The 19744-nt window shown below is 48.7% G+C and overlaps 6 protein-coding genes across 6 annotated transcripts; 4 read left to right on the top strand and 2 right to left on the bottom strand.

The window, feature by feature from the left end:
• Window positions 1–309: 309 nt before the first annotated feature.
• I303_107298 (uncharacterized protein) lies at window positions 310–2149 on the top strand (the record flags this gene model as incomplete). The annotated part of the gene is made up of 6 exons (XM_065969542.1): window positions 310–314; window positions 394–473; window positions 584–656; window positions 773–923; window positions 1135–1240; window positions 1386–2149. 6 exons carry the CDS (start codon window positions 310–312, stop codon window positions 2147–2149), a joined length of 1179 nt encoding a protein of 392 aa, XP_065825614.1.
• Window positions 2150–2266: 117 nt separating this feature from the next.
• I303_107297 (mitochondrial 54S ribosomal protein uL15m) lies at window positions 2267–3610 on the bottom strand (the record flags this gene model as incomplete). The annotated part of the gene is made up of 4 exons (XM_018409980.1): window positions 2267–2397; window positions 2603–2967; window positions 3160–3320; window positions 3440–3610. The coding sequence occupies 4 exons, from the start codon at window positions 3608–3610 to the stop codon at window positions 2267–2269; spliced, it is 828 nt and encodes a 275-aa protein (XP_018260983.1).
• A 461-nt stretch (window positions 3611–4071) lies between these two features.
• Window positions 4072–6791, top strand: I303_107296 (lysine-tRNA ligase; the record flags this gene model as incomplete). The annotated part of the gene is made up of 9 exons (XM_018409979.1): window positions 4072–4154; window positions 4217–4346; window positions 4504–4671; window positions 4749–4855; window positions 4959–5268; window positions 5404–5901; window positions 6007–6057; window positions 6145–6413; window positions 6608–6791. 9 exons carry the CDS (start codon window positions 4072–4074, stop codon window positions 6789–6791), a joined length of 1800 nt encoding a protein of 599 aa, XP_018260982.1.
• Window positions 6792–7347: 556 nt separating this feature from the next.
• Window positions 7348–9836, bottom strand: I303_107295 (uncharacterized protein; the record flags this gene model as incomplete). The annotated part of the gene is made up of 5 exons (XM_018409978.1): window positions 7348–8313; window positions 8420–8559; window positions 8663–8926; window positions 9039–9630; window positions 9705–9836. 5 exons carry the CDS (start codon window positions 9834–9836, stop codon window positions 7348–7350), a joined length of 2094 nt encoding a protein of 697 aa, XP_018260981.1.
• A 373-nt stretch (window positions 9837–10209) lies between these two features.
• Window positions 10210–11543, top strand: I303_107294 (uncharacterized protein; the record flags this gene model as incomplete). The annotated part of the gene is made up of 7 exons (XM_065969541.1): window positions 10210–10308; window positions 10368–10418; window positions 10472–10550; window positions 10606–10694; window positions 10756–10958; window positions 11051–11395; window positions 11474–11543. 7 exons carry the CDS (start codon window positions 10210–10212, stop codon window positions 11541–11543), a joined length of 936 nt encoding a protein of 311 aa, XP_065825613.1.
• A 359-nt stretch (window positions 11544–11902) lies between these two features.
• I303_107293 (uncharacterized protein) lies at window positions 11903–15040 on the top strand (the record flags this gene model as incomplete). Its single annotated transcript, XM_065969540.1, has 5 exons — window positions 11903–12147; window positions 12231–12259; window positions 12387–14225; window positions 14429–14798; window positions 14920–15040. 5 exons carry the CDS (start codon window positions 11903–11905, stop codon window positions 15038–15040), a joined length of 2604 nt encoding a protein of 867 aa, XP_065825612.1.
• Between the last annotated feature and the right edge of the window lie 4704 nt (window positions 15041–19744).

Here is a 19744-nt window from a genome sequence, read left to right as displayed (position 1 = left end):
GCTGAGGGCAAGTCTGAGTTCCTCCTTGCATATCATATCATCATGTACTTTCGCCTGAGGTTTGCATCAGGCCTTACTACGCCGCATGCACTGGGCTCTCCGCTCATACAAAATCCGAGCAGAGAGAACTCTTTCAGTCCAGGATCCATGTGGAGGTCCACTTGGAATCATTTCTCGTTCTTCGAAGTTTGTTTTCATTTTCATTTTCGATAATACTTTCCTCTCCATTATCATCTCTCGCAAAAGCAGAAAACACGTTTGACAGATCAGAGGCACTCTCTGTCACTGTCATAGAAGACTCTCTGCAAGATGAAGTGAGTTCATGAACGCTCATCGCTCGCCCGCCGGGACATTCAATTCAAGGCTGACCTGACCATCCCTGATTGTACCCAGCACGATACGAGAGATCAACCGGATCAACGAGAGGGAATTGCAATTGGGAGTCAAGGGGTCATGGCATGATGAGTACAAGGGTATGTAATTGGTATACTTGCTCTCAAAGTCACGTCTCATACTTGAAGAACAACGGCGGTCAAACAAATCGCTGACTTGACTTGACATGATTCGATGGGACTTTGAGCAGACTCGGCATACATCTTCGTCGGTGGTTTGGCTTTCGAACTTTCAGAAGGAGATATAATAACCATCTTCTCACAGTGAGTGTGAACATATCCATCTATATGAGTGACGACGACCGGTCTCCAATGACAAATGATGTTGGTGGTTGACACAGGCTGATACATTTGATACGTATATCATTTTGCTTTTGCAGATGGGGCGAGATAATGGATATTAATCTTCCAAGAGACAAAGAGACGGGGAAAACCAAGGGGTTTGGATTTTTGATGTATGAAGATCAACGGAGTACGGTGTTGGCTGTCGATAATATGAATGGAGCGTTGGTCCTGGGCAGGACGATAAGGGTGAGCTATCGTGTCCTATCTCATGTCTAGCCCACTACCACGTCAATGTCAATGTCAATGTCGCTTTCGCGGATCAACTTTGATCTTAAGCTCAAAGCCGAACCGGGAGTGATCTATCGACATTCTACAGGAATACACGTACACTACCTAAACAGAGAATGTAGATGCAAAACGTTGATGAACCCCATCTATGTGTCGCGCTCCCGTTCAGGTCGACCACACGAGGAATTATCGTCAACCCGGGAAACGGAACGAGGAAGGACAATATGAAGAGCCGGAAGAGCCGAGTTATAATGCCATGCCGCCTGTTTTGTCCGGTACGTGTCTGATATCTCTCTGTGTCTAGAATATATATATATATATGTTGTGGTAGTACACTCCAATCACGGTCTATACGACAGAAAAGAAAGAGGGACTATCTCTGAGAGCTGTGCTAATTGGCTTGCTTCTTTTGATTGACAGCCTCGGAATCAGACGATTCGTCAGAGGATGAAAACGTCAAAGATGAGCTTGACGAAGAAGATCCGATGGCGGCGTTCATTCGATCGGAGAAGAAAAAAGCTAAAGCCGAAGCGAAGGCTCTTACGCGAGGAGAAAAGGGGAAGAAAAGGAAGCATGAAGGAGAGACTAAAGAGGAACGCAAAAAACGAAAAGAGGAGAAAAGGTTGAAGAAGCTCGATAAGCACAAACAAAAGGATAAGGAGGAAAAGGGTCAGCTCAGGATCAAGGAGGAGAGATATACACCGAATCCGACAGCGACGAGCTCGACTTCCCGCCGCGAACGAGAGACGGGGCGAGATGCAGATCGTGAGCGTGATGGACACACGTCTAGAGATGGATTTGGACGTGGCAACGAGAATGATAACGATAGAAAAGAGGGTAGAGCTGATAGAGATGATTGGAGAGATGGGAAATTTGAGTTAGAACGAGAAAGGGAACGACGGGCGGATGAGCGTGAAGCTAGCTCGCGGAGAGAAAGAGGAAGAGAAAGAGATGGTAAAGACGATGGGCGCTATGAGTCTCGATCGAGGGATGATGGCGAGAAGAATGGGTCTGGCTCACGTACAGATCCAGATAGGAGAGATAGGTATAGAGATGAGAGGGAAGATAGGCAAGAAAGGAGGTATAGAGACGATGAGCGCGATAGACGAGATAGGGGTGATTATGCCAGAGAACGAGATAGAAACAGGGAGGGACGAAGGGATGAGCGGGAGTATAGGCGGTGAAAGGCTGGCTTGTAGACAGATAGATCTTAAATGTTGAACTTTCTCAATGATCAATTCATTGAGCCCGCACAGTGCGTATTGTATGGATCATGCATGACTGTCGTATGATGTATACTACTATATCTGTGCTTGGCTCGTTGGCTCTTGGACAACCTTGCTCTCAGTCCATTCACCAGGCGTCATTTTTCTAGCTGACGAGGGGATGGTGTCTGCCAAATAACCGAATTTCTTTGGGTTGGTGTAATATACTGCGAATTGTGATGGAGCTCGTCAGTGCCTGGACAACTACTGTACTGAAGTAAGAATACCAGTGGAAGCAGGATGGCGAAATGACACAATACGGAATTCCGTCTTTCGCCGAAGGTTGATATGATAGATATGTCATGACAGGTTGAGAGCTTTAGGAAGGAAGGGTTGAGGACAAAATTCCGACAAGAGAGCAGAGAGACCCACAGATATCATTCTTCCTTGTGGGTTTCGCATCCTTGATATCCCGCCCAGCATATTTCTGGGGGAATATCTCTTTCCTCAAGCTCAAGTTGTTGTGATACACCGCACTGAGTTTCCCGCCTGCTTGAATTATCTTCTCGCTCGCGCCCTTGGAATAGCGGGACAAGTTCAGCTCGAGAGCAGGTAAGGGTAAATCCGGATTAGGTCCGCCTAGCAGCTTGATACCTGCGTATCCTGATAGATTACCGTGGACGGCGTTGGACTGTAAGATCTCGGAGATGCCGATCGGCGAGGAAGGGTCGAGGCGGCCTTTGAGGATGTATTCTTGCAGGGTGGAGATGGATACTGGAGCGTATGTCTTGGAGGTGCTATAAAACGTCAAGACATCAGATCGAATCAACAGAACAACCAGTCAAATGATCACCCTGTCGAAGGGGCCATAGGAGAGGAAAGGACGGGAATCGATTGGATCATGTGAATGACCGTGGAGGTCATCCGAACAGAGATGTAATGACTTTAAAACTTCAACATGATTATATGCAGGACAGAGCACCACTTACAAATTGATGAACCCCCTCTTGGGGACTTTACGATGTAAAGGAGTCTGACCACCCTCAAAGCCCATCCTTACACCTTTCCCATTCCTGGCTTTTTGTCCCTTATGTCCTCTTCCTGAAGTTCCGCCTCGTTGAGATCCGGGTCCTCGACCATATCGGATGTCCTGAAAGATCGAAACAGAGTGTCAGCTTGACCTCAGCTTGTTCGGCTCATCAGTGACCCCTTCACAGGCTGGAAGTTTTACAGATGATTTAGATGGGTACAGTCATGTTAGGAACTCACAGCATGTGTCGATCCTTTGGCAGGCTGCAAATCACCTAGATGGGTGAAAGATGATGCTGCTCGAGAAGTTGAAGCGATGCTGCTGCTGCTGCTGCTGGAGGAAGCGAAAAGTCTCGACGAGGAGGCGGATAAGACTGATCGAAGTGGTTGTGTGAACATGTTGATGGACATCTTGCCGATCGTGCCGAGTGGAGCTGGGTAGTCTACCGCGATATATGTATGCTCGTCAAAGTAGCTAGCTGCTGATCAAGTCATTTGAAGTGAAGCGAAATGCATTATCGAACAGGCATCCTTCCCCCGAAGGGAAAAGATGGGTTACATGATAAAATGTGAGTGCGGGGATTTATGCCACATCACTGTATTTTCAAGAGATCTAGTCGTATTTGACTTTTGGGCTGGATTCCTGCAAAAATATGTTATGTTAGCTGCGTCCAAAAGTATAGTAGTATATAATCCTACGCCCGACTCAGTGAAGCGACCTCCTACATACAGCGTGTATGCTCAGAGCACTCACTCGATCATTGATATCAGCCAGTCCAAGATACCATCTGCCCCAAGCACAGCCACATATCGCTTATCCAAGACTTCAACGTCACAATCCTTTATCTCTTCGACAATTAAGGAATCTCACCATGTCCGCCCCCACCCCTGCTCCTGCTGAGTCTACTGCTAATCTCCACAAGGATGAAGTAACAGGAGAGATGGTTTCCAAGTCGTGAGTATGGTCTGGTCTAACGCGCAATTATTTGCTGATCAGTACGTTGTGTACACCCTCAGCGAGCTCAAGCGACGACAAAAGGAAAGACAATTAGCAGCTAAGAAAGCCGAGAAGGCTGCCGCCCACCCTGCTTCTTCTGCTAAGCCTAAGACGGAGAAGAAGGCCGACGATTCAGAATTAGATGCTTCCGTAGGTCCCTTCCCGTTCCCTTCCTCCTTCTCACCCAATACATCTGTTCAGTCTATCTTTCGCCAATTTACCTTTGATCAAGGACGAAACACCTTGCATCCATGGCATCCACTCACTTGTTTGCTCACCTCGTTGCTAACAATTCTTACCATCGTAGGCATTCCGAGAATTGCGAATCCGAGAGATCCAAGCATTGAGGAAGTCCCAATCACCTAACCCATACCCGCACAAATTCCACGTCTCTCAATCGGTTCCTTCGTTCGTCAGAGAATGGGGGGTCGAAGGGAAGATCGAGAAAGGTGCTCATGTTGACAGTGCTAAGCCAGTAAGCTTTGTCCTACCTCTTCTGAACTGATTTATAGATATACCGTTGTCTATATCGCTGACTTATGTCTTCGTCAGATCTCCCTTGCCGGCCGTGTATACACCATCAGGGAGTCGTCCTCCAAGCTCATCTTCTACGACCTCAAAGCCGACGGCGAAAAGGTGCAAATCTTGGCTCAGATTCAGTATGTCTTCTCCATCTGCCCGAGATCTCACACTCTCCCTTGTTGATCGAGCGGACTGTGACTAGCAGCGATGATGATCACTGACATTTATCGATTCTTGCAGAAACGCCTCATCCCCAGAAGAATTCACCAAATCCCACTCGGTAATCCGACGAGGTGATATCGTAGGAGTGACCGGTATACCTTCTCGAACCAAGATGGGAGAACTCTCCTTGACTATCTCATCTATCCAACTCCTCTCCCCATGTCTCCATCAATTACCGGGCCGAGAAGGTGTAGTTGACCAAGAATCAAGATACAGAAAGAGATACCTCGACTTGATCATGAACCCCCCTACAAGAGATATCTTCATCACTCGATCCAAGGTTGTCAATTACATCAGAAAGTTCTTGGATAATCTCGGTTTCCTCGAGGTGAGTGAGAGAGATCGGGTCTGAGTCTTTTTCTGCTAGCTGGAAGTCCAAGATTCTGCTGTCCACTCTGTGTTGCCAAAAACCCTTTATTCGGTTGAAACCCATGATCAGCGCTGATGTGTAGCTTTCTCACAGGTCGAGACCCCAATGATGTCAATGATCGCCGGAGGAGCCACCGCTAAACCGTTCGTGACGCATCACAACGATCTCAAGCTCGATCTCTTCATGCGAATTGCTCCCGAACTATACCTCAAGGAATTGGTCGTTGGTGGATTAGACAGAGTATTCGAAATCGGACGAGTATTCAGAAACGAGCAGATCGACATGACACATAACCCGGAATTCTCCATCTGTGAATTCTATATGGCCTATGCGGACATGTACGACCTGATGGATATGACGGAATCGATGATCTCAGGTTTGGTCCAATACCTGTACGGTACCAACAAGGTGACTTTCCACCCGCAAGGCAAGGGCGAAGGCAAACCCGAATACACGGTTGATTTCACCACCCCCTGGAAGCGATTCGATATGATCGGTGAACTTGAGCAACAGCTGAATGTCAAGTTCCCACCTGGAGATACATTGCACGATGAGAACGCGAACAAGTTCTTGAGGGAATTGTGCCAGAAGGTAAGCTCACAACCTCACGTCCCGCCGCAGCAATCTCACAGATCCACGGCGGCCGGAATCGTGGTGTGGGTGTATGCTGAATTTTTTTTGGCTGGTGGAATTTAGCACAACGTCGATTGTTCAGAACCCAAGACCAACGCCAGATTACTCGATAAAGTGAGTTCGCCTTTCTCCGTCAATCATCAACAGTGAAAATACACTATATGATTGCGCAGAGCATCATGCTGATTGATGTTTTTGCAGCTGGTCGGCGAATTCATCGAGAACCAATGTATAAACCCGTCATTCATCGTTGGACACCCGCAAGTCATGTCCCCCTTGGCGAAGTACCACCGATCCCGACCTGGATTGTGTGAGCGATTCGAGGCGTTCATGTGCACCAAGGAGATCTGTAACGCGTACACCGAGCTGAATGATCCGTTCGACCAACGAGATCGATTCGAGGAGCAGGTCAGGCAGAAGGAAGCGGGAGACGATGAGGCCCAAGGTGTCGATGAGACTTTCTTGGATGCGTGAGTGGTCGTGTCTTTCTCTTTTACCATTTACCTTTTTAATCTCGTTTGCCCCTTTATCTCTTGTTTGAGCTTGTTCCCCGTCCTCCGTTCTCCGTTCTCCGTTCGACACTACCTGTCATTCATTTCAATTGTCAATCGCCAAGTCGGATCGCAATACTGATTTGTTTGTTTGTTCTCAACTTGCCGGACAGCCTCGAATACGGTCTCCCGCCCACGGGAGGATGGGGATTGGGTATCGACCGATTAGTCATGTTCTTGACTGATTCAGCCAACATCAAGGAAGTCCTCTTGTTCCCAGCTATGAGACCCGTCGTAGCGTCCTCTGTCGAGGCTGTCGCTCCTAGCGTGACGGCTACGGAGGCTGCCAAGGAGTAGGCCTCGGGCTCGGGCTTGGGCGCGGGGTAGGGCTCTGATGGTTATCATTGCCAGATCCGAAATAGCCTAAAGGAGAAGCGAATCATGAGGTTAAGCGCGAAGTAGATGTGACTGTAGACGTTCAATGCTCATTACTTGAATTGGTTGAGAATAGATTAGATCCGGAAAGTAGGGTTTCAGGCTCGTCCTCGATGCATCGTTTTTATCGCTTTTGCGCATTTCATCAAATTTCGTTACACTCCGTTTCTTCAGTTAGCAGGCCATATGCCCAGACTCAGATACTCTGGATTCCTGGAGCTTTGCTAAAATGCGGTTTCTATACAAATTGAGATACAAAATACATGACACATGGCAATACGACAATACATCGAACATCGTAAATGGGACATCGTACATCGTACATCATACAATATGTGAGTCTGAGGAATTGACATCCATACTGTCCGCCTTCTAATCAACTTGGCCCTGCTTGACGTTGACATTGACCTCAAGCTCGTGACTGCGCTTGTGCTTGTCCTTGTGTTTGTGTCTTGTCTAGGTCTAGACAACTAAACAATCAGATCGAAATATCATCTCCTTCTCCTTCATTCTCATCTTCTTCTCCACCCAATATTCTATTCCCACCTCCATCTCCATCTCCATTTCCATCCTCATCTTGACCACCACCTTGTCGCCCCTCACCCTGAGATTGAGATTGAGATTGAGATTGTCGTTGTTCCTGCGCGGCTACTTGAGCTACACCTTCGGCCATCCTTCGCATCGCTTCTTCAAGACTCATCTCATTCCCATCCTCGTCCCTTAGACCCGCACTGGGTAAATCCAATAAGGCTCTCGCTAATCCTTCGTGAGAATTGATCAATTCATCAACAACCACATTACTCCCATTCCCATCTACATCTCCACTTCCAATGGCATTGCCGTCTTGGTGTGGTTGATGCTCTTGATGATGAGGATGATGATGTAGTAAATCATGAGAAGAAGCGAGTTGAGCGAATTCGGTGTCTACTTCATTATGTTCATCTTGCCCATCAACAATCATCATCTTGCTGTCCATCCCATTGACCCCGTTTCCGTTCACGTTTCCGTTGATTCCGTCGTGCGCAGCATGATCCACAGTGACAGTGGAATAAGGAGGTATCAAAGAACTGGTCAATCCGTCCAATTCCCCATGGTGGGTCATCAGCGGATCGAGGTCGCCCAACCCATGTAAAGGATCCGGTTCCACCGAAGTAGAAACAGTCGGAGGGGTAGGTGCGTTGGATATCCCAGTTTCACTATCGCCTCCTCCTTCTCCAACACTTGTATCTGCCCTGCCTCCCGACCGAGAACCAGATCCAGGTTTAGTGGTTCCGCTAGCTGTTCGTTTAGTTGGTCCTTTGAGCTGTTTGTGCTCTTTCACGGGCCCCTTGAGCTTTCGATATCGGTTGTATATATCTGGGTATTTCACTTTGAGGGCCATTGCTAAAGGAGGAGGCATATTGGGATCAAGCGCCGTTGGGTCTGCTCGTACCTTTGCCAAATACTAAACGACCAATCCCATCGAACATGAAATTTCCCAATCAGCATTGTACGAAAACTCAATCGCTCAATGTTGATTGACTGTTCGATTAGGAAGAGAGGAGACTCACGGCTTCTTTCTCTTCTTCTGGTATATCCAATATCTTCCGTATGTCGTCAAGTGTCTTTCCGGCTTCGATCTGCTTGTTGAGCCATGTGTCGATGGATTTAGGTAATCGTCCGCCTTCGAGATCAGCATCTGAGAACGGATCTATTAAGCGAGAATCGAAGATGACGCTTCAGCTCTTCTTTCCTTCACTTGTGCGTCGATATAATTTAGATGGGTGTATCGACTAGGCCGACTGTGAACTCACCGTGCCCATCGTGTTTCCAGTGATATACCACTTTACAGTCCCCAGATTGCAGCTCGCTAAGTACTACCCTACTTGCACAAGCGCACTTGACGGACTTCTTGGTGTTCTTCCTCAGCTTCTCCTCGGGCAACGTAGTGGAGTGTTTCGACTCGTAGCTTCCGGCATGATGGCAGGTGAATGTGACTTTCTCGAAGACTGGTGAAACCCTTTTACGTCGTCGTGTTTTGAGGGGTGTCGCCGCTTCCCTCTCTTCCGATGTCATTGCTAGATTGCATCATTGTGCATCAGCTTAACTCATGATGCTCCGAGGGCTCGATCAAGTACACATTTCGGAGAGAGATTGCCCTTGATTGTTGTCGAGATAAGGGGTACTTACCGTTCAAACTCCTCTCGTGAGCTCTGATTCTCGCCTGCAACCGCTCAGCAGACCTTTTGTCCGGTGTAGTAGTTCGACGCTGGACGAAGTGACACCAACTGCTCTCCGCGTCCAACCATCGCAGGAAATCGGGTCTACTGCCGAAAGTGAGGAAGAGGGGTAATGGTGTATCCTCGACTGTTCTTGAGGGACGTGAGAAAGGAGCGATATGTAACGGTGGATCTGGGATTGGATTATGTTCTTGTCCAGGCTCGGAATCGGGGAACCTCTTATCGCCTGGGGTTTTAGTTTTACTGTTGCCATTTCCATTGCCAGTTCCACTGCCTTTGCCATTGCCAATCTGATTTCCAGTCCCGGCCTCGGAGTCCTGGGCGAGTGCAGGATCGATTTGAGTTTGGTCTTGGCTTTGATCCGTCAAGTGTGAGACGGCAGCCGCGACTGCATCTGCGGCAGCTTGAGCTTGCGCATGATCGAGAGAAGCTTTGATCACTGCATCTATATCTGCTTGTGTCGGTGTGTCGTTCTCGTCCCCTCTCTCGTGCGTCTGGTGAATCGCATCTTGTATGTCCAATGAGTGCCCCTGAGCCTGATCCTGGAAGTCAGCGATAAGATATTCTGATGAATATCGAAATGGGGATGATGGCGATGATGATGAGCTGAACCTACGGCTGGATCTTGAAAGAATTCGCTCGATGCTTCCAAGGAAGGATCGATGGCGAAGGAGTTTATGTCGTTGGCTGCTGCTAGATGCAGGGGTGATTGAGGATGAGCATTGGCTTGGACGACTTTGCTCTCCATGTTTGTTGAAGGTATAAGGCAGTGAAGCCAGAGTGGACGTTGAAAGTGGAGGGAGGATGGTCCTAGGTTGTAAATGGGAGGAGAGAAGAAGAAGACTTAAGTGGGGTGATGATGTTGTTCATCGCATCGTCGTTGGTGGTAAACATGAATAAAGAACGGGGTCCAAGAACTGAAAGACTGAAAATGAGAGGGTGACCAATATCTCCGAAATGCCGTTCAAGTGGCACTCACACCCAGGTGGAGGTCCTCCATACCCCGCATTCCTCCTTCCCTTCCTTCTTCGATCACTGCAACACGATAAAGTAGCGATATCGTCAACCTTTCTGCTGCTCTGCTGTTAGCATTCCTCGGCTTGGGAATCATTCGAGATACCATGTCGGACTCAGTATCCAAGCTTGAGCCTTATCTGCTCCTGGCAAGATCGACGAAAGGGGCAGCCGCAGCTAAAATCATCACCGACGCCACTGCCGCCGTAAGCTCATCGTGCACCCTCATCCCCATGGCCAAGCGAGCTGACGAGGTCAAATACAGCCTGGGATCTATGTCTTCTCTGAGCTCCTGGAAGTCCCGAATATCCAAGAGGTCAGCTATGAACTGGTTGACCCTTGGTCAGAGCAAGCTGACTGGTCAAGCAGCTCTCGGCAGACTCAACTTATCAAGGACATTATCAGCTTCTTCGATTGTTCGCTTATGGCTCATTGTCAGACTACGAGAGTGAGTGGCGTCACCTTGACGTATGCATACTGGAGTAGCTGATCATCCTCTGCAGACTCAACGAGCGCCTACCCGCCTTTGAGTCCCGCTCATTTGCTCAAGTTGAAACACCTTACTCTGGTGTCCCTCGCTTTACAACATCGAGTAAGCTGTGTATCCAGTAGCGAGATTTGATACAGGATTACAGCTGATAGATCCTCGCCAGTCACTGACATACGACCAACTCCTCTCTGCACTGCGTATAGAGTCGATACGACAGCTCGAGGATCTGATCATTGACGTGATATATGCTGGATTGTTGGGCGGGAAGATGCATCACCATGAGAAGGTGTTACATATAGACTGGGTATCAGGTCGAGATCTGGAGGAGAAAGATTTATTCGTCATTCAAAACAGCTTGTCCAACTGGTAAGTCCAAGTCTTCGATTCATCCAAGTATATCCAATCAAAACAGGTCAAGCGATCAATGATGCACTGACTGACATAATTTTGGGTGTCAGGTGCAAAACCGCCGAGACACTACTAACAGCACTAGACGAACAGATCACCACCACCCGTCGGAATGCTGCCAACGACGCAGCAGAAATGGCGGAGTACAAAGCGTATCGAGATAGGGAGTATGCGACCATCGCCCAAGAAATCAAGAATAGTAAATCGAAATCTGCGTATGGTTCTTTCGGGGGAACAAGAAGTGGTGGTGTTGGTGGTGGGAATATGAAGGATTTCCAGATGGGTGGTCTGGGAGGTAGTCATTTGACAAATGAGGGTCTCTTGGCTTCTATAGCTGGTGGGAAAGCAGGAGCGGGCCAAAATCAAGGTCAAGGACAAGGCGCAGCTGGGAGATTGTGGGTTCGTTCATTTTTCCTTCACCTGACTTGTCTGCTAGCTGACAAATACGTATGTCGGCTTTGACTCGCACACAGACTGACTCGTAACATCCCTAGTCCAGATGAATTGGAGGGCAAACGAACCTCCAAACGATTTAGGGATTGACGGTAATATGACGCAAGTATCAGCGTCCATCGATGAGACAACGAATGTAGACAGCCCTCGCGACCGTAACGATCAGAACGTACTGTGTATGTAGCATTCCATTGTATATACGTATATACGATATCCCCATGTAGTATCTTATGACCGCATCCACACCGCTCAGAAGCAGAAGCAGTCACCTTGCCTATTACGTAACAAGATACCCAGCGCGAATTCACCTCGCTCAAAACAAGCGTCCTTCGTTCGTTCTGGCATTTCGTCTCATCCACAATGACACTGTTCATAGAGTGATCAACTACACAAGCAGAACCTGGACTCAAACCCGGAAGCAGCCTCATTATTTAGGTCTCCAGGTCAAGATGGTCACCGCCACCACCGCCTCCGCCTCGACCGCGGCCATCCCCTCACAGGCGGACAAGCTCACTGTTCAAGAGAAACTACTGCTCTCACAAGCCATACATAAATTAGGAGCGATGTCTTGGCCTGCTATATCCAAATTGGTTTCATCGCATCCATGCTGCATCAACCGTCCCTTCGAGCTATTCACGCCCGAATCATGTGAAGCTATATATATGGAGTTGATGGCTGGACTGGAGATCAATGTGTAAGTCATCCCTTTCATCGCGAGGATCATACCTTTCACAGCTCGAAGCGATGGGTGTTGATGTCAGAGTTCATTGCCATTAGACCCGCTCCGGATGCCATGAAACCCCTAGGTGAGTCTCTCATTCCATCAACATGATCCACACCCTTTCCCTTTCCCTTTCCCCATTCCACACGGAACGAGGGCAAGACTGCAGACGAAGGCTGATAACGATAACGAATTTTTGGTTTCTCGAGCAGCTCAAACGCATAAACGCTTGGCTCAGACTTATTACTTGAAACGAATGGCAGAGCTTCAAAGCACGATAACGCAGTATGAGAACCGCTTCAAGGAATTGATGGCTGAGATCACCTCGTTACGAAATGGAGAAGCGGACGAGGGTATCAGGAGCGAGATTCGCACGGTCATGGCTAGGAAATACGGCAAGAAGTTGTTGGACAGTTGGTTCCCGGAGCCGGAGGTGGTTAGACAAGCTGTATCAGATGGACCGGTCTCGATCGCTGAAGCGGAAACGGCATCGGCAACGGCAACGGCAACGGTAGTGGAAACTGAGAGCGAACAGGAGAAAGATAAGAAGAAGGCTCAATCGGAAGCAGAAAAAGAGAAAGAAAGGCCCGTCGTTGCCGAAGATGCAGTGGCAAATCCAGATGCAGTACAGGATGCGGAAAATGATAAGGAAGTCGCCGGGCAAGATGTAGAGATGGTCGATCAACAGAAGGCTGTGGCTGCTGAAGAAGAGACTGTAGTTGATAAAGCAAATGAAACAGTCAATCAGGAATCGCTTGATGAGCCGATGGTAGTGGATGAAAGTAAAGCCCAGAATGACCAAACAGTGGTTGATGCGGCTAAAGAGGACGACCCGAAGGTGAAACAGCAAGAGGCGGAGAAGGAGGAGGGGTTGGAGAATGATGAGGAAGATGAACAGAAGAAGGATGCGGAGACGGAGAAGGAGAAGGAAAAGGAAAAGGAGAAGGAGGTAGGGAAGGAGAAGGAGAACACGAAGGGAAAAGACAAGAGAAAAGGAAAGGACAAGGGGAAGGAGATGGAGGAAGAACAGGAGGTAGACGAGACCGACAAAAAGGTAACGAAAGAAAATAGATCGAAGCGACTTGCGAAATCCCCATCAATCACGACGTCCAACGTGAAGACTCCTCGGAGAAGACGGTTCTCACCTGCTGTATCTGTACGATCCGACTTATCGCCTGCACCAGGATCCGACCTTTCGCCCGCGCCCTCTGATCGACAAATCACGCCCGAACCTGCGGCACCAGTCAGTACGCGGAGCAACAAGCGGAAAGCCTCTGTCCAACCGAAGGGTGCGCCTCCCTCAAAGAGGAGTGGAAGGAGAAGTCAAGCTAAGGGGGCTGCGTCCTCTCCTGCGCATCATTCAGACGATGAAGCCGAGCCAGAGGCTGGGGCGAAGCAAGAAGCTGAGGCCGAGGCCCAGGCTGAAGCTCAGGAGAAGGACAACGAGAAGGAGCAAGATCACTCTGAAATGGAAGTAGAGGAAGATGAGGCTCCTAGAACTAGACGAGGCACTCGAAGGGAGTCGACTAGAAATGCCAATGCTAACGCCCACACGAACACGAATGCGAATGCGCCCAGAAATTCAACCACGCGTTCGAAGAATTCACCTGAAGTAGTGACCCACAAGAAATCGTCTCCTGCCATCTCGAGACGTGCAGCTTCTGTCCAATCCTCGACTCGGTCTACACCAGCGCCAGTAGAGGAGAGGCGATCATCGCGACGCAGTCTGGGTACGAAGGGCGGGAGAGGCATGCGAGATGATGTGGTCTCGAAATCCGTCAGAGAGCAGAGCGCGGCTTTGGAGAGTGTCAAGGCTGAGACGGAAGCTGAAGAGGAGGAAGACGACGAAGAGGAGGTTCACGAGGAAGAGGTTGAAGAGGAGGAGAAGAAGCCTACTAGATCGTCTGCACGCCGAAGTCGACCGACGGAGAAGGAAAGAGAGAGGAACCAAGAGAAGGAGAGAAAGGAGAAAGAGAAGGAAAAAGAGAAGGAGAAGGAGAAGGGGACTCCAGCCCCGAACGAGAAGAGGGGAACGAGAGCTTCAGCTAGAAGTGAGTATACTTTCTTCGACTTTCTATTACTGTGGACCGTCCAATTTCGGCAGTGCTCGCCGTTCACATAATGAAATGATGTTGATCATCATCGGCGGAATTTTCAAGGCTGAGATTGAGGGACCGGGCTCGGCTGGGATGGAAGGGATTTGAGACGAAGGTGCCGTTCGTCGTTCCTTCTCGCTAACAGGTTCTCCAATCAGCCGTGCGAGATCAGTCCGAAAATGATCATGGGACAACACCAGCCGACATCTCGGGCGATCTCACGGTGACCGTTGAAAGTACTCCAGCATCAACGACGAATTCAGCCAAAGGACCGCCTGGGACTGGACCTGGATTCAAACCTACTCCAGCCCAAAAGTCGTCTCAGAAATTGTTGTATTCCTTACTGGATACGATAGCTCAGCATCGGAATGGTAATGTCTTCCAAAACCCGGTGAAGAAGACCGAGGCATCGGATTATCATCAGATTATCAAGCGTCCGATGGACTTGAAGACTGTCAGAGCGCGTATCAAGGAAGGACATATCTCGGCTATAGATGATTTTGAACGCGATGTCTTGTTGATCTTTGCGTGAGTCCGAGTTCGAATTCGACGGTCCATTAATCTATTCCCCTTACGATTTGGAATGTTGCGCAAACCTCTGAAACATACATGATGTGAGAATAGAGCTGATGCTTCTTGTGGTACTTAGAAACGCAATGATGTACAACAAGCCCGGGTCTCAGGTATATGAGATGGCTGAAGAGATGTTGAAAGCTACGGAAATCCATATTGCCCACTTCAAGAACCTGCAACATCATGTCAATCGATGAGGATATTGATTGATATGTATGTAGTCGATGAGCCAGTTGCTTGCTTGTGACATGTATACAATCATGTTTATCAATGTTCAAGCTTGGATTCACTCTCAAATGCCTGTTGGATCTGGCGACTGACCGGTGAATGATTAAGTGCGAAGTCCGATAAGCAGACGTCGGCAAACTCGAATCACGCCTAAATCGAATCTGACTCCCATTCGATGGACCGAGTCTTTACGCTGGGTGCTGTGAATACGAGTAACTTATGATATGATGCAGCTTGTCGTCCGATGGCGAATTCATGCTTTACGAGTGAAGGTCGTCCCTGTTCCTCGCATGTCTGATGTCGATTCTCGTCCGCCGTCATCTGCGTCCTTGGCCCGAAATCGACAGCAGACTGACTCACATTTATCGCGCGCCGCTTTCCCCATGCAAAGGTATCGAAAAGAGCAGAATCAATTGCACCACACTCGATTCAATGGCAATCGGCCGCGCGGGGCGCAGGGGACAATTCAACACCATTGAGGGGGCAACGTGGACTTGGGAACTTCAAGAATGGACTCCTCTTCACCTCATTGTTCCGACGTGCAGATTCAGATCGGCCAGCGGGGATCGGATCCTGACCCGAATGCACACAATATGGTGGAATTCGTCACCTATCTCGACTGCAGGCGTTGATCACCTGGACGCGCTTGTGATTTCCATCTCGCTCGAGATTCGATGAGGAAGAATGGCGGGAGAAACATGCAATAAGAAGACATTCGGCAGCCGACAGACCACTCGGTGAATGTTGGGCGGTCCTGCATTGGATATGTTCTGGATAAGACGAGCTCCTATGCGCCGCAGTGGACTGCTTAGTTGACATTCATACAGTGAGATGTGGTTGATGCAGTGTGCGTTTCATTGGACCCACATAATGTCTCTGATGTCGACCAATCCATCGTTCATGCCGGTGTTTTGGTACACGAGCGGGTAAGCTAATGCGATCTTCGAATCTCGAGGATCAAATGCTTCAGCCAGAGTATTGCAGGCGCTGGGCTGATGAGGCCATCACGCTATCTCGCAGTCACGTTCGAAGCCCGTCATTCACGGTGATTGAAGATCACTGCCTCGAACACGTACGACCCCAATCTTGTTCACAGAAGGATCGCAGCCTCCTTGATACCTGGTCTGCTCGCGAAATTCGCTTGGAATGATCGGGAGACCGCTGCCTCGCTTATGCTCAGATGCTTTGATACCGTTCTCGTGGGCAACGCCAGATGGGATCAGAGAGGCGCCTCGTTATTTGATTCCATGGTTTCGTCACCGTATGTTGCGTTATGATTCTATCTTTGGAATTGCCTCTCTTTCTCTTGTCCGTCAGAAGCGCGGTGTCTGGCATACCCACTGCTCTCGATGAATGGCATCAAATACGCCCACCGTTCATATATCTTGTGTTCTCGTGCAGAAGCCTGATTGGTTGATTGAGCGAAAGTGCAATAACGTCAAGAAAACCTCGCTCGCTCATTCACACATCATACCCACTAAACATCTAGTCAAGCGCTTGTGTAAGATCTGCCAGTCTGCTGTTGTTGCGGATTCCACAACTGGAAACCAGCTGATTGCAATCTCCTCCGTTAACCCGCAAGATGCTCTGGCGAATGCATAGAGCATGGTAATACGGTAATACTGTGCGGCATGCGATACCCAACGCAGGACAAGTCGGAAGATGGTGACATGTACAGAAGCCACCGCCACCTTGAGACCCTGTATGGCATGGCATGGCATGACATAACGGTATCCGGTGTGTAAAACAGAGGAATGTCTTGTCGATACCGAATACAATACCCCTCATAAACGCCGATGGTGCTGGACATGAGGGTATAGACGGTGATAGCGGTTCGACAGACGACCGACGACCGACGACCGACGGAATACGTGCCACAGATGCATAAGCATTAGACTTCGCGATGTAGGGTACGAACATCTCAAAGCCAAAAATATCGCGAATTCAACAGATCATCCCATTAGCGCGCCGAAAGCGCCTAAAATCGGTCGGAGGCACAATTTCCTCCGCAGCCTGACATCGCAATGCGCGTCAAGTAGAGTAGCTATTTCGAGAGAAAGAGAGATGAAAGCACAGTCTGACCTTGTGGTCATCAGACAAGACAAGAGAAGACAAGACATGATGCATGTCTGATCAGAAATGGCATCGATGGTAGTAGGCTGGCTGTACAGGGTGATTATTCCACTTATGGGTAAATTCTAAATTGCCGACCAGGTGCTCAGCAATTAACTATGAATCTACAAATTCATTATTCCTGTTCCTGATTCATCCGAAAAGGAGCGATCGAAGACATTTTCGACAGGGACGAGATCATGCCCAGAATCCAAGGCCCTCTTCAGCAAGGCTAGGGCCCTTACGCTCTGATTGTATCTGAGCTTGGCCAAATCGCATAACGATACAGTCCCTCATCGAGTAAGCACGAGATTGTGGCTAGTCAAGCTATTTCAAACTCGTCAACTTCGATAAGTCGACCTACTTAACTCTCGGAGGTGCGCCAATCGAGACCGGTCAAGCTTCCCGCACCATGTGTCATGCGCCATGCGCCGTCGGTCCAGCCTAGCTCCACACCAGTTAATTCGATCGTTATCCATATCCGTAGTTCCATTCCAGACTCCCTTCTATCACATGTCGTTGGTGGAGTTTTTGATGGTGAAGGAGCAAGACACATGATGCGCAGCAACACGGGCACGTATCACATCGGACAGTAGGAACCGATGGAAGAGTCAAGGTTATGCGTTTTAAGCAGCACGTCAACAGATGAAGCCGTTCATGCAGATCCTCTAGCCAATTGGGGGAGATTGAACGGTCCGGCGGATTACAGGAAGATTTAGGTTTCTGATTATCGTTTTTTAATTCTCGTTTAGCGTGTTGATGTCAAAAATCCTGGTCTAGTGAACGATCATCATCGTGGTTAAGGAATGCATAAAAGCTAGCTCTCTTCGCTTCCATCGCCAAGCTGTTCCACTGACCAAAAGTCAACCGAAGACAAGGGAATATCCCTTCGATATCATAATTGTATTATGCCATTCTAAGTCCGCTCACGGGGCTATCAGGGTGCTTGTACGTCCAGCCCAAGGTCTCAGCAATCCTCAAGAGGATATCAGCCTCGGAGGATAGGACCTGCAATCGAGCTCTTCGGGCCGGAGTCCTCGGTGTATATACTCTGTACCAATAAACAACGCGGCGGGAGGTAGTCACGGGTATTCTCCGTTCTGGCCTGTTTGAAAGCTGATGCCTGATTTCTCATCTCACGTCATTAGGACCTTCCTGGGAACAAGCCACTCGAGGGGCGATAAGCTGACTGACGGCCGATATGATGAATGAGCGATTTATGGGTGGGGTGAATTTTAAACTCTATTTGACCGCTCCCTGTAGTACGCCTTCTGTATCAGGGCTATCGAAGGGTCTGCAATGCCGTAAACTTGTCCAGGTGGTAACCAGCGGTTATCCTCGGAACCAACTCCGCTCCATCCTCCGCTTCCTCTGCTAAGCAGGCTGGGCCGTCTTCGCATCTGGATCCTATGGGATCACAGGAACCAAACCTTTCCTGGTGGGGAATCCCGATTACGATGACATGACTTTAATCTCGTATCATAAGGGTTTTCATTCTTTGATTACGATAACGAGAACGTAAGGATGAGAAGCCGACTTGACTCGTGCACGTAACTTACCCATACAGCGACAAAATACTGGAACTCCACCTGATAATTATCCTTTGTTGCTCCCGGAATCGATGACTGCAGAGTCAATTGGCCTTTAGGGGTCTCACCTCGCATGTGATTGCGTGCACACAGTGTATGGCCTATGTGCAAAAGAGGGAAAGAGATCGATCATCGTGAGCTGGATCCCGCTTACGGGTCGTATCGAGAAGGAATGACAATCAAGCAAGTCTGGACATACCGACATCGATTAATTGTACCCAGATTCTTGGGGCGTGACCGGTCGGCAGAGTCCAATGTGTGATGAGAGCAATAGCTCGAAGGAAGGCAACGTTGCTTTACTTCCAGACAAAAGATGACAAAATCATTGGTCTACTTTAGGAGTTGTGCCTATAGTTTTTTCTCCTTACTCAAGCAATAAATTAACTCTAAACCGCTTTGTCGCTTTCGCATCTACGTTTAAACGTTTAAAGATAATTCGGGTCTCTCGCTTCCCTCTCACCCTTGTCTACGCCTGGACTTCCCCATGAGTTGGTGACACGATACCGAATCATCAGAAGGTCAGAGAAGTACGCAGCGTCTCACCAATATAGTTTAGCTTCTTCTTCCGAGTCTGCTCATTTATTTGGGCTCGACACCAACATTTCATTTTTCTATATTTGTACTTTTGACAGATAACTTACCGCTAAGACACATATTCGTCATCATCTTCTCTGGTGACTTTCCTTATTTCCGCTCGCTCCGTCCGTGGTATCAACGAACCGAAGCACAGAGGCGCCTTGGCTTCCATTGAACCTGGTGGTTACTCTGCTTTTGCCCGCTTGTCAGTTATTCCCTGCACATCAGCCAGACCTCAGGGCATCTGTCATAAATAGGTACACCCGAATCATGCGCGCGAACCCGTAATCACTTCCGACTCATAATACCAGGTTCCACAATTAAGTCGTTTGGACTTCTTGGGAATTATTATCGGCTAAAGGGTGAGTCACTGTCTGCTTGTCTGTATGTCAGTCA

This window comes from Kwoniella dejecticola, chromosome 9 (genome assembly GCF_000512565.2).
Source record: "Kwoniella dejecticola CBS 10117 chromosome 9, complete sequence".
Taxonomy (NCBI): domain Eukaryota; kingdom Fungi; phylum Basidiomycota; class Tremellomycetes; order Tremellales; family Cryptococcaceae; genus Kwoniella; species Kwoniella dejecticola.
Note: the sequence above shows the minus strand (reverse complement) of the source record. Positions and strands in the feature narration are given on the sequence as shown.